Source organism: Trachemys scripta, chromosome 1 (genome assembly GCF_013100865.1).
Source record: "Trachemys scripta elegans isolate TJP31775 chromosome 1, CAS_Tse_1.0, whole genome shotgun sequence".
Lineage (NCBI taxonomy): Eukaryota > Metazoa > Chordata > Testudines > Emydidae > Trachemys > Trachemys scripta.
This window is the reverse complement of record NC_048298.1, coordinates 285,848,692-285,862,869: the sequence shown is the minus strand read 5'-3', so window position 1 is coordinate 285,862,869 and position 14,178 is coordinate 285,848,692. Positions and strand designations below refer to the sequence as shown.

The window sequence follows — 14,178 nt, the reverse complement described above, 5'->3', positions numbered from 1 at the left end:
TTAAGGGGTAGGTTGTGTCCCCAAGGATAAATGCAGGCATTTCAACATCCCCAGTGGTTATTTTCTGGTCTGGAAAGTAAGTCCCTTGCTGCAGCTGTTCGGACAGACCAGAGTTCCTGAAGATGCGAGTGTCATGTATCTTTCCCGGACACGTTGATGTTGGTGAAACGTCCCTTGTGATCCACCAGTGCTTGCAGCACCATTGAAAAGTACCCTTGCGGTTTATGTACTGGCTGCCAAGGTGGTCCAGTCCCAAGATAGGGATATGAATTCCGCGTATCGCCTCACCACAGTTAGGGAATCCCATTGCGGCAAAAGCCATCCACTATGACCTGCACATTTCCCAGAGTCGCTAACCTTGATAGCAACAGCTCAGTGATTGCATTGGCTACTTGGATCACAGCAGCCCCCACAGTAGATTTGCCCACTCCAAATTGATTCCCGACTCACCGGTAGCTGTCTGGCATTGCAAGCTTCCAGAAGGCTATCACCACTCACTTGTGAACTGTGAGAGCTGCTCTCATCTTGGTATTCTTGCACTTCAGGGCAGGGGAAAGTAAGTCACAAAGTTCCATGAAAGTGCCCTTACGCATGTGAAAGTTTCGCAGATGCTGGGAATCATCCCAGACCTGCAACACGATGTGGTCCCACCAGTCTGTGCTTGTTTCCCAGGCCCAGAATCAGCATTCCACGGCATGAGCCTGCCCCATTGCCACCAGGATGTCCAAATTGCTGGGACCCGTGCTTTGAGAGAAGTCTGTGTCCGTGTCCTCATCACTTTCGTCACCGCGCTGCCATCGCCTCCTTGCCTGCTTTTGCAGGTTCTGGTTCTGCACATACTGTAGGATAATGCGCGAGGTGTTTACAATGCTCATAACTGCCGCGGTGATCTGAGCGGGCTCCATGCTTGCCGTGGTATGGCGTCTGCAGCAGAGCAGGAGAGCAGAGTGGCAGTGGAAGCGGTGGTTGGAAGACCAGTTTTGCAGACCTACTGCACCATCTGCTGCCAGGTCACAACAGTGGCGGTGTCCGTTAGCTGAACTGAGCAGGCTGCACGCTTGCCGTGGTATAGTGAGACAGGAGGAGAGCAGAGTTGCAGTGGATGACGACGGTCATATAGAGGACCTGCGAGACCACCAGGAGACCAGGAGAGCAGAGCGGCAGCGGAAGCGGTGGTTGGAAGACCAGTTTTTCCGACCTATTGCACCATCTGTGGCCAGAGCAGGAGAGCAGAGTGGCAGCAGAAGTGGTTGTTCAATGACGACGGTTACCAGTCCTACTGCACCATCTGCTGAAAGCAGTATGGCGCCTGCACGGAAAAAAGGCGCGAAACGATTGTCTGACATTGTTTTCACGGAGGGAGGGGCGATTGACGACGTACCCAAAACCACCCACAACAATGTTTTTGCACCATCAGGCATTGGGAGCTCAACCCAGAATTCCGATGGGTGGCGGAAACTGCGGGAACTGTGGGATAGCTACCCACAGTGCAACGCTCCGAAAGTTGACACTAGCCTCAGTAATGTGGACGCTCTCAGCCGAGTTAATGCGCTTAGTGGGGACACACACAATCGACTGTATAAAATTGCTTCCTAAAAAATTGACTTCTATAAATTCAACCTAATTTCATAGTGTAGATATACCACAAGAGCCTGGTCAAGATTACCAGCTGTATGAAGACCATATGGCTGAAACTGAATCCAGGAAAGACTGAGGAGGTACTGTAAGATAGAAGTGCTTTGAAGAACTCATTATCTCCATAATACTGTCCTTGATTATCCATTTTTTAAAAAGGTCTAATTTTTAGTAATCTGGTCCGGTGGGAGTGAAACAAAATGTTAAACACAAGAAGAAAAACATTCTTATCTGGTAATAGATAGATTGGTAGGGTGATCTTAATCCAGTTGAAAATAGAAAGGCAAAACTTAAGGTTTGGGAAATCTGTTACTGTGGCCAAAGAGATACTGTAGCCCATGTGAGAAAGAGACCCTGTGTATCTGTTAAACAGGTTTGGTGTGGTACTGGCCAGCAAAATAAAGTAGAACCTCCAAAAGGAAAATAAAATGTCAAGTTCTCACTTTGTGAGTAAATGATTAACTTGCTGTTATATCCCCAAGCTGTTCACAATGATGAAATAAAGACAACTAGAAAAGAAGTATAAAACACCTATTTGCCATTACTGTATGAGTGAAACATAAGCATAGCACATTGTACTATATTATGGCATATCCACTGAATTTCTTTGTTGGAAGTTGCAAGGGGGTTAGCTACAAGACCCTAGTTCACAGTCAAATACATGCAGATGTCATGGCTGGGAAATGTTTGCAACACTGCAATCCATAATAACAACTCCTAGCATTCATATAATGTTTTCCTTCTTCAGTGTGCTTTACAAACATAACTAATGCATCCTCACAAAACCCCTGTGAGGCATGCAGGTGTTTCAGTCTCAATTTAACAGCTAGGGAAGCTGAACCTCAGAAGTTAAATGACTTGCCCAAAGCCACAGAGAAAGCCATTGTGGACCTAAGCCAAAGCTCACTGAAATCAACAAGAATCTTTCATTAACTTCATTGAAGTTTGGATCAGGCCCTGTGAGAAGTGAAATTAGTTTTCAGGAGCTCCTGACTATGCCTCTGTCTCACCACATGCACCTATCAGGGGACCGAGATGCCAGGGCATGTTGAAATATAGCACAGAAGTATTGGCCCTATGCAACCTTTATACATCCTACATGAGTACAACCAGATGGTAGTGTTTTCCACTGGCTTCTAGAAAGCCCCTGAGAGATGCATTAGCAGCATGGAGAACTTTGCCTGATTCCCTGCATCTTTCAGAATGTGTTGGTCCTGCTGTGGATGCTGCATATAGTTACCTATCTGGGTGTGACATGATAGAAGGTATCACATTCAGTACTATGCAATGTTACTTTTTGTTTGTGATGGAACTATCCAGGCACTTCTGGTAGGAAGTTGTAAGGATGGGCTTCTATCCACCGCAGGCTGCTTTTGGGAGATCATGGCCTGCTGTGACTGTCAGCAGTGTGACTTTTAAAAATGCGAGTGAGAAAATTAGAATCGCCTAAGGACTCACGTGAATTGCATCCCGTCCTTTCACCTCTGAGTTTAAATCACAGCACTCCCGAAACATGAATGTTTAATATGGCAGCCACTGCCTCCCATGAAATAAATGGCAGCTGTGGAGTTTCAAAGCATAATCTGGAAGCAATGTACATGCCTCTATATTAAAAAAAAAAGAAAGAAAAAGGGAAAAAATTCACACCCAGAGCAAATCCTTTTTCATAAGCCCACTTATTAGAAAAAAGTAATGTAATATCATGAGCTTTCATTAATACTAGTCTTCAATAAGCCTAGAGCAAATTCTTGCTTGCTGTGTGCTTGCTATAAAACAGAATGGCTTGAAAGCAGAACATAGTCAGTGTTGGGGCAATCAGGAGTGTGCAGCGGAACTAGAGAGTATTTCTACTGGCATAGCAGTTCTCAGCCAGAGCATTTTGACTTTTGGTTTTTTGTTATGTGAATTTGGTAAAAGAGGATTACTGGTATTTCAGCAAATAATAATACAGAGATCATATTTAGCACTTTGCAGTGTGCTTTACACCTACAAAGTGCTAAACACACTTGAGTTAATCTTTGCAGGTAGGAAGTGTTATTATACTTGTTTTACAGCTGCAGAGCAGTTAGTACACTTGCCCAGGGCCACACAGCATATCAGTGCCGGACCGAGGATTACAATTGAGGATTTCCAGGTTCTTGGGTCTATGCGTGGACCAATCATCATGCTGCCTCATAACAAGGTGTAGTTCAAGTTTGCCAATTTGTACTCTCAAAAAAAGACAGTTTCTCTCTTTGTCCAAAGCACACTCCCAAGCTGCTGAACTAACTCCTGACTTTGCATGCACCATTAAATACTTCGCAATTGCTATCCAGAAAGCTCTGCAGAAAACCTGTGAACAACCCAAGTAACTCACTTTTCTTTTAAATAATTGATGACATCAAATAGCAGCAGTGTTGTGCCAACAAAGAGATCGCTCTCTCAAAATATTTTATTTATTGTGCCTCAAGAAACCAAAAAAACATGTTTCTAACAAATGAGAATTTAAAAAACTGACTTCATGTTCATCTAAAACATCTGCTTATTCTAATTCAGGATGCCACAGGTTTGGTGCTATAAAATCCAACTAAATTTCAGATTTAAACAATATGTATGTAATGTTTGGCAAAGAGATGTATGAAGGGTGTATGAAAACCAAATATGCCTTTCATATGAATTTACTTAAGGGAACTATAAATATGTATTTAATAATAGGTGTGTTTAAGAGAATTTACTAAACCAGCTAAATACCAGCTTAAGAATAAGTTAATTCGCAGCTTCAAACAAGATCTTATTAGGTACAGTACCAACTTTAGTTTCCAAGAAAAAAACATTTGGAATTTTTGTCAGGCCAGACTTATATAAAACACACTTAGAAGTGGAGCTTTTTCCATGGTGTTCATAAATCATGGCCTCTTATGTGAGAAGACTAAGTTTTGTTAAAACTGACAATTAGATATAGAGGGCATATCAGTGTTAAATGATATTCTTCCCACATTCTGGGTCAGAAGGCAGTGTAAACATCACACTGGCATTATAAAACAGAAAATTGCATTCTAGATAATAACAGAGCTTGATGGTGCATGGTTTTACACGTTAATGTGCTGTGTTGCACTCAGTCATATTAATATTTTAAATGATATAACATTTCCTTCTTTATGCATAGTTTTAATTTGTTTTCAGTGGGCTGGATGCTGAAATTCAGCCTTTTTTTTTTCTTTTTCCTTTTTTTATCCAGTGATACCTAGAAAAAAAGCCTAGAGCAAAACGGTCTGTGCAGGAAAATGGAAACAAGAAGTAGTTTCAAGATTTATAAGCCACGGTTTTATGTGATGTATTTACAGATTCAATCTGTGTACCAGGCTTTGATCCAAGCCTCAGCATGATGACTGGAATAACTCCAATTAACCCGATGATACCAGGCATGGGGTTAGTACCGCCGCCACCACCAACAGATGTGCCTGTAGTCAAAGAAATAATTCACTGCAAAAGCTGTACACTCTTCCCTCCAAACCCAAGTAAGTGGATCTGATGAAAGAATGCTTATCAATCTTGTTTTCTTAATATTTTGCATAAAATGTTTCTAGGTGCCAAACAGTATTTGAGCACATTTTCTTTATAAATACAAAACCACAGTGGCATGCATGCAAGAAATAGAACTGATTTAATAAAGTTAATAATTTTTGGATATGCGCTGGTAACTAAAATGTTTCCAACCAAACTGTATGTAAGTGTTGCGTGTATGCAGTGTGGTAGAATATTAGAACATGTTCATTTATCTTTACAAATACAAGGGCAAACATAGGAATACGTTGTATAAGAAAAGAAAGTGGATTAATCTAACAAAGCTGAAGGAGACTGGAAGTCTCACTTAGTTTAATAAGCCATTCCCCTCTGTATTTCTTTTTCATTTCTATGTCACTCATTCAAATCCAGCACAAGTCAGTAGCGATGGAAAATTGTCACTGTTTGATGGTTATTCACTGGCCCTTATGAACTGAGTGTGGTGCTCTTAGTCTAGTTCCCATGATCAGGTGTTCACATCACAAAAACAGCACACAGATGAGGCACCATTGTTGACAGTCTGAGAAGAGAGACTTCAGTGAGAATGAGCATGAAGACTCACCTATTGCCTCACCCCCTAGAGGGGTTCCCTCTGAGTTGTGGGGAAGGTAGGTTGGTAAGGAGATACTGGGAAGCTTACACAACGGTCATCCACTGTGTACCTCTTCTGGGGTAGACTGTGCAAAGTGCACATCAGCTCATCACCACTGGCTGTAATAAGTGGTGATGAGCTGAGCTGCCCGCAGAGAGCACTTGGGAACTCCCCAGGGTACAGAAGGAATGTCATGGCATACGGCATAGTCGCCCCAGGCTGGTGGCCAAATCTTGACATGTAGAGAGGGCAAATCTACAGCTCCATCTCCCTGCCCTTTTAAAGCACCATGTTTGCCCTGGGAAGCAGTCCCTATGCTCCCTTGAGTGCAGGGACTGGAATCTTGCATGGGCTGTGCAAGTGAAAGATGGACTCTTCCCACTGAGCAAGGCAGAATCTTGTGACTAAATCAAAGGACTTCAGTTCCTAGGGTCATCAATTGGTGCCTTTCACCCAGCACCATGGGAAAAAAAGAAAGCGAGGCAAACAGAATTTTGCTCTGTGTTTGTACAGTGCCTAGCCCATTGTTTAAGCAAACAGACTGGGTTTCAAAAACAATTAAAAGACTAACATCACTCACTGTATTTAAGTGCCAAATAACTAATTCATATTAATCAATGTTGGCTTGTAACTGTTTTTCCCCCCCAGAAAAGTGCTCTAATAATCTACATATAAACAAGGTGAAACATTATGACAATGTACACTCTATCTTTTATAGAGCCTCCAAAAATTTAAGTTTGCTAATTTAACTGTAAATGATAATTTTTTTTAAAGTCACTTCATCCTGTGGTGTTTCACAGCCAAATGAGTATTCTGTGTGCTGTTAGGTTATCCTTCCCTTGCTCTAGTCTCTGTTCTATTATCTGGCAACAAGACAAAGTAGATAACCGGCAGAGGGTTTTCATCATGTTGTCATTTCATCGTGTTTCCCACTCTGTTTTGCTGTTTGCTATGCTTCTGTATTACAAAAGAGAAATGAAATTATGCTAAGACTGGGTAACATCTTCAAACCTGAGTGCCTGAAGTTAGGCTCCCGTGTCCATATGCAGGCACCTAAACAAATGTGGCCTGATTTTCATCACCCATCGATTTGAGTTGGTGTTGTGTAAAAAATTAGAGATGACGAGCCAGGGTGGCTGAGTTCAGACCCAGCTCAGATTTATACTAGAGTTTAGGGTTTGTGTCTGAGGTCATGTCAGCATTAAGGTTCCTCTCATCCAAGATATCACAGACTTTTCTTGTGGGATTTCAATTGAATCCAAGTAGGAAAATAGACCCCTTTGGGTTCTGGATCTGACCTGGACAGCAAATCATAATGGCAGGGATTTGACTCTGAAACCAACAATCAAAATTGGAAATAGTGCCAATTCAGGGATCCAGTTTTGGCCAGTCCCTAAAATATTTAATTGTCCCTGACCCCAACCCCCTCCCAAATAAATTGCTATTCAGAATAATTTTTAGTGCATAAAATTGATTATTGGGATGATTGGGATGAATGGATAAAAAGACAAAGCCTTGTGTTCCAGTGTGCTTTTTATTTTTACTTAGATCTTCCACCACCTTCCACGAGAGAGAGACCTCCTGGGTGTAAGACTGTGTTTGTTGGCGGTTTACCAGAAAATGCTACTGAGGAAATTATTCAGGAAGTCTTTGAGCAGTGTGGAGATATTACAGCTATTCGGAAAAGCAAGAAGAATTTTTGTCACATTCGTTTTGCAGAGGAGTTCATGGTTGATAAAGCCATTTACCTTTCTGGTACTTCACATTCTTTAATGGATTTTCTGTGCTTCTCATTTGTATTTTATGATGCTAATGTGTGCTTATTTTCTTAGCCTTTATCTGAGCGAGTGTTGCTTGAGCTCAGCAGCTTTGGCTAGGAGTGGCAACGGTGTAATTCCACATTTTCCTGTGCTCACCAAGACTAGTGTGTGATTCTGTGAATTTTACCTACCCCGGAGCAATTTCCCACCATCCCTGACAATTATTTTCGGTTTTATGCAGGTTTATATGGTTTTTATTCATATGTTGGGGTGGGGAGGGGGGGAGTGGAGGGCCCTGGGCCAGGATTGCTGCAATACTTCAGTGCCAGTTTCTGTGACAAGCTCTGGAAGTTTCACTGGCATATTTTTATGCATTCTGCAGTGTGGCTGAAAGGATTCTACCTTCATAAGCACATTATAGGTCTGATTCTGATACCCATACACATACAGAGTAAGACCTTTCTCCACAAAAAGTCCCATTGACTTTGATGGGAATATCTGTTCAATAGAGTACTACTCCTCATGAGAAAATCTGACCTAGTATAGTGTTGGGGATGTTCCTTAAGATCTCCACCAACTACCATTTTTTAAAACAAAAATCAAGTTTCATGCCTTTAAACTTGGGTGAATGTTAAATTGTGACATGGAAAAACCTCATTTACAAAAAGGCAGCCACTCTTTCTTTTAAAAAAAGTATTATTATTATTATTATTTATTATTTTATTTTCAATTTCCTGTCTTTGGAGCTTGGGGAGGTGAAATCATTTTTTTAAGGAAATTTTAAAAGCTAGATCAGAATCAAAGTCCAGCTAGTTCAGTATCCTGTCTCTGACAGTGACTGACACCAGATCCTTCAGAAGATGGTTACAGGAATCCTGAGGAGGCAGATATGAGATAACTTGACCCCAAAGAAAGTTTCCTTCTGACCCCTAATTGCCTTAAATGCTGAAACATGAGGTCTGCTGATTATTATATATGCAATGTATTACTTCCAATTTTGCCAGTTTCTTTTTGATAATGTATTATAGTTAGGGGACAATCAGGAAAGAGCAGCGGTGGAAGTTAAACTCCCTTTCTGCTCCCCTTTCCCCTCATTCTGTGCAGGTTTATTTCCAAGCTCCCATGACTTTCTCCTTCCTGACTCGCCCCTTCATTCTTCATTCCATCCTTCCCCCTCCCTCTTTGTTCACTCTTCCTTTTCACTGCTGCTTGCATAACTCTCCTCTTTACTCTCCCACCTCTGCTTTCTTCTGTTTTCCTTTCCTCCCTATCTCCATATTCTTCTCTCTCCTTCTCTTCCTCTTTCTTCGTTCCATTTGTTCCTCTGGCGGAGACTTTTTACCTAGTGTCTCCAGCCACACTAAAGAAGGGACAGTGGGTTGGGAGTGAGGGATAGAGAAAAAGAAACAGGTGAGCATTGCTTCCATAATCAGCTAACTTGTGCTGTCAGCCCTGATTTCCATGGAATTCTGCAGTAAACTCAGGGCCTTGACTGTTTTCCAGCACTGCAGAGAACACAGATCATGCACTAGAGGCAGGTTTTAATTGTACTGAATGACTGTGTTTTTCTAACTGATCTTTATAGTGTTTTGAAACATAATGCATTTGGAAATGGTAGAAGAAAAACATACAGTTAAAGCAATTTCCCAAGCCTATAATATACAAAAGAGACCTACAAATAGAAGGTATAATTTATTATAACTTCACTATACTTGTTATATGAGGGAAAACCATGCCTTTGATAATGATGAGTTAGTCTGTCTAATCGGTTTTATCTGTCTATCCAATCTAATCTAATCTATCTAGGTATTTATCCCATGCTTAGTTCCATAGTACCTTATGCAATTATAAAATCCATTAAGCAGTCTAATGGCTAGTTCTTTCCCTTCTAACTCCAAATGGATGTTTGGGGGGTTGGGAGGAGGCATTATGTTGGGTTTTGATTGCAGTACTGCTAAGCTGGAGACGCGTACATTCTGCTCTGAAGGTTGTGCAGTTCGCTGCCATTCTGATCTGTTATGGAAGTGAATTCCAAATAGCCATGAGCAGCTGATGAGAAAGTTCTGCTTCCTGCCCTCATATGTTTCACCCTCATGACTGGGATGGTTCCATAGCTCGTGAAACTCTAAGCAGTCATGGGCACAAAGAGCAGGACCGTATCTTAGGTTGCCAGTGCCCGGCCCTGTGGAGAACTTTCAAGATTATGGGCAAAACCTTGAATATGATTTATATCTGCTAATGTGTCCCAGTTTCTGCCCAGTGCTGAGTATCCAGGCAATGTATAATGTCATTTTTAAGCCCCCACTCAATGCTCATGCCCCTAAGCCCTCTCTTTTTGACGTCTCTCCCTGTATTCAGGGCATTCACTGGCCAGCTCCCTGCTCAGTTACACCCAATCACAAAAGGTAAGTCTTGGAGCATATACTAGATGTGGAACATGGAAAGGCTGGTTTTTATTTTTACAGCATAGTAATTGATTTTTCCTGGTGCTGCTCTTTTAAAGTTAGGCTCCTGGTGAGTGACCAAAATTCCTTCCTCTGTCTGTGTGTGAGAAACAGAGATTTAAAATGACACATCCTGCATGCAGTTAATGCTAGCTGCTGTTCCAAGCACCTAGGTGGGAAGACGTTGTGTGAGTGAAATTCATTGCTCTTCCAGGAGGAGGTCTGAAAAGGGTGTGGGGGGTGCTATTATCTGTTCAAATACCTTTGAACACTGTTAAGAGCATAAAATAATGGAAGATAGCAGGCGTTCAGACTTCTCTACAACTCACCGCTGCCATGCTGACTGACTTGCAGGGGGCTCTGTAAACAAAGCAGAGTCTGACAGACACACACACACACCACCCAGTGTATGGTCATGCCAGCCACACACCTATCTGAGTTTATCTCAATCCAGATACTGCTGAGGCCATTGTACTGTCCCAATAGTCCATTTAAGGACTGCTGAAGTGCCTAGATTGACTGTGCCTAAGGAGGGCTGCTGTGACATTTTGAAACAGTGGGACTAGTTTTGACATTATGACATGGATGCTCACAAAAACCCTTTGGCTGGTTGGCCAGTGCAGCCAGAGTGGCCAAACAGTCAATCTGATTTTCAGTCATTCATGGATGCACTCAAAACTGGCCGCCCTAAAGAGGTCTTTTGAAAATTCTCTTGTGAAGGACACCAAATCTAGGAGTGAAACGCAGATATTCCTGGCTCCCTGTGCTGTGCTCAAACTGCACCTTCCTCTCTACACCTTTCTCTCTATCTGCTCCCAAAAGACAGGGCTGCTCTGATAAAATTCAGCTTCCCAATCGCACACTCCAGGTTTTCATTGGATTAGGGTGAAACCACCTTTATACCAGCCCTCCCACTTCGCTCCTTTGTCATTGTGAATGGGCAGAGTTTGGACATATGTAAGAATCTTACTCTCTGAAAGGCTCCAAGAGCAAGACTCTTACACATTTCAATACCCTATCTGCTCATAACAACAGAGGAGACAAGCAGAACAGGGGGGGCGCATTCACAAGGTCATACAGAGTGAAAAACACAACACAGCTGGGAAATCTAATTTTAGGCTCATGACCCTGGGTACTTCGGCAGTGTCCCTCAGACACAACTGATAAGGTTCTTACAAAATTCGTTAGTTGAGAAATACATGCTGGGAGTCAATTGATTTGTCTGACATTTGTCATGGTTACAGAGCTAGCTGCACCACAGACCTCTTCTTATGCCTCTCTGAGTGCATCCCCCACTAGTAGAAGGCCTCAGACCTCTACCTCCCTGGAGTGAACTCACGCCATTCTCCCACTCGCAGACCAGGTCTTTGGTTACAGCAGCCGGGGAGTCCTTACCCCCAACAGGTCTGAGTGGGTTCGAGTACCTGTGGTTCTTCCATTTGATATCTTGTGGCCAGTGGAGAATACAGTGACACCAAATGGCTTTCTTAAACTAAAATATTGTTTAATTTTAACTGTGGGAAAATGGAAAAGTATAGGAGAAGAGTTTAAAACAGTAACAATCTGTACACATGTTTATCTTTCCTAAAGGCTTAGGCAGGCCTATCTTACCCCAGTCTCCTAATCTCTGGGCTCTGGGTGTCAGTTTGTTCTCCAACAGTCTCTCTCTGCCCTGTCCTTGTGGGCTGTTCTTTGTTCCAGGTTTCCTGTGGTTGCAAGCTGGAACCCCTCTCCCCTTTGCCAAGCTAGACTGGGTGTTAGATGTAAAACTTCAAAGCAAATATCACCTTCATTGTCTCTTAAGTATCTGAAGCCATTGTCCCCTTTTCTGCATATGTGCAGTCAACCTCTGTTTTAACTAACCATTTTTAATCTATACAATAACCCCCTTAATAACAATCAGATAGAACATATTATTGCCCTAAGTTAGAAGTGCACTCAGTGTGTCACAGCATTCACCCCTCGCCGTTCAAAGCCCAGGTTTGCCCTTCCCCTTACAAAGCCCAAAGGCTGCGTTGGAACCCTGTGGTATCCAGGAGGGACAGGATCAAACCTGCTCAAGGCACAGGCAGGCAGTGGCTGCTGTTCAAGTTTATGGGAAGAAAAACAGCTTCTGCCTTTTCATGCGCCGTACACAGGAGTCCCCAGTCATTGGGTCTTCATAAATGCATTGAGATAGATTAATAGAGTGACTTACTTTAGGGACAGCCTAACCACAGCCAGCGTGGAGCTCAGCTACCCAGCATGCAAAGGATCCAGAGGCCCCTATTGGACTGTTCCCCTCGTACCCTCATGAGCAGGGTTATTACAAGGGTGGGCATAGTGGGATTTGTGCAATCCTTCTGCAAAATGGCGGATTCTACCTATTTTTCAGTGTCTCCTGTGATTGTATGCGCTGTTTATAGCTTCCTGCACTCACTAAAATTTCCCCTGAAGCACTGGTTAAGAACTAGGAAGATTATTTTAAGATTTTCTTTCAGTCAGTAATGTATAACTTGAGAAAGGATTGTGATGGTTCTTGGGGTATCCAGGGCTTTGAGTCATCTTGATACCTCCTACCTTTAGCCAGAGGGAGTCTTTCCTGTGGTGACTGGGGCTACGTCTACACTACGGGGGGGTGGGATCGATTTCAGATACGCAAATTCAGCTACGGGAATAGTGTAGCTGAATTCGACGTATCTGATCCGACTTACCCCGCTGTGAGGATGGCGGCAAATCGACCACCACAGCTCCCCCGTTGACGGCGCTTACTCCTACCTGGGCTGGTGGAGTATGCGCATCAATTTGGGGGTTGATTATCGCGTCCCGACGAGATGCGATATATCGATCCCCGAGAGATCGATTTCTACCCGCCGATCCGGGCGGGTAGTGAAGACCAGCCCTGGGTGTTAGCTCTATAACACTACCTGCTTTTCAGCCTCTCGAGCATTCCCCTCTGGGCTATACCAGACCTGAGAAGTCCATTTCCTGAGTCCCCTTGTGATATCCAGTCCCTGCCACTGGCTGCTCACAGAAATCCCAGATCCTCTGCCCCCACAGAAGCAATGTGGCCCAGTTTACCAGTTTTACCCTAAATCATAGGCGGTGACTCTGTGGGTGACTCTGTGGGAGGCGCTGACTCCTTCCCCACCTCCTTCCCTGAGCACGCCGCATCCCCGCTCCTCCCCTACCTCCCAGCGCTTCCTACCCAGCTGCCACCAAACAGCTGTTTGGCCACTCCGGGAGGGAGGGGGAGGAGCGGGAACATGGCACGCTCAGAGGAGGAGGCAGGGCCAGGGCAGCAATTTGAAGAAGGAGTCAGAATAGGGGCAGGGAGGGGGCAGAGTTGGGGCAGGGATTTTCAGAAAAGGGTTGGAAAGGGGGGCGGGGAAGAGGCAGGGCCTCATGGAAGGGGTGGAGTTGGGACGGGGACGGGGGCAGAGGCAAGTCAAGCACCCACCGGCGGGAGCAGAAGTCAGCGCCTATACTCTAAATCACCATTCCTGTAGAATGCACAGCACTTGTGAGCACTTATAATAAAACGAAAGAAGGTCTATTTAAAAAAGAATACAGGTTCCACTAGAAACAAGAGAGGGTGATGGAAACAATACAAAACAAAATCATAAAATGTGAATAGGGTCTACCCTTCTTAATAGTTACCTTCCTATCTAATACAATAGATTTTCTCCCTGAAGTTCAGTCTGTTGCAGAGCTTCACAGGAACCACAGTCCAATCTTTCATGAAACAGCCCTGCTCAACAAGCCCTGCACACTCTCCATGTTGGGATGGGATATACCAAAATAGTCTTTTGTCTTTATTCACAGATAGGGTGATATTCTGTCTGTTGCAATGTTCCTTTTTACCTTCAAGTTGTCTTTGAAGGTTTTCCACTGAATTTTCTGAGATGGGGCAAGATGAATAATACATTACATAATTGGCCAGCCAGGGAGAGGTAACAACTCCTCAGCCACCTTGAATGGGCCATTACCCCAGGACATAAAATCCCCTGGTGACTCACTTTCACTCCAAGACCATAAGGGCAAAATTTTTAGTACAGTCGTATTATTCCATAAATATTACCCATACACACATCTCTCACAGTGATCACAAGTATTGATAAGTTACAAGCTTTCAATAACAACAAGGAGTCCGGTGGCACCTTAAAGACTAACAGATTTATTTGGGCATAAGCTTTCGTGGGTAAAAACCTCACTTCTTCAGATG

General features: G+C 43.4%; 1 protein-coding gene across 6 annotated transcripts in view; it reads left to right on the top strand.

Moving 5' to 3' along the window:
* Positions 1 to 14,178, top strand: part of ENOX1 (ecto-NOX disulfide-thiol exchanger 1) — a 497,518-nt gene that overhangs the window by 346,367 nt on the left and 136,973 nt on the right. For all 6 annotated transcript variants that reach the window (XM_034758427.1, XM_034758426.1, XM_034758428.1 and 3 more), the window contains 2 exons: positions 4,959 to 5,132; positions 7,319 to 7,525. In XM_034758427.1, the coding sequence (XP_034614318.1) occupies positions 4,959 to 5,132; positions 7,319 to 7,525 (381 nt within the window). The remainder of the gene's footprint in view (positions 1 to 4,958; positions 5,133 to 7,318; positions 7,526 to 14,178) is intronic.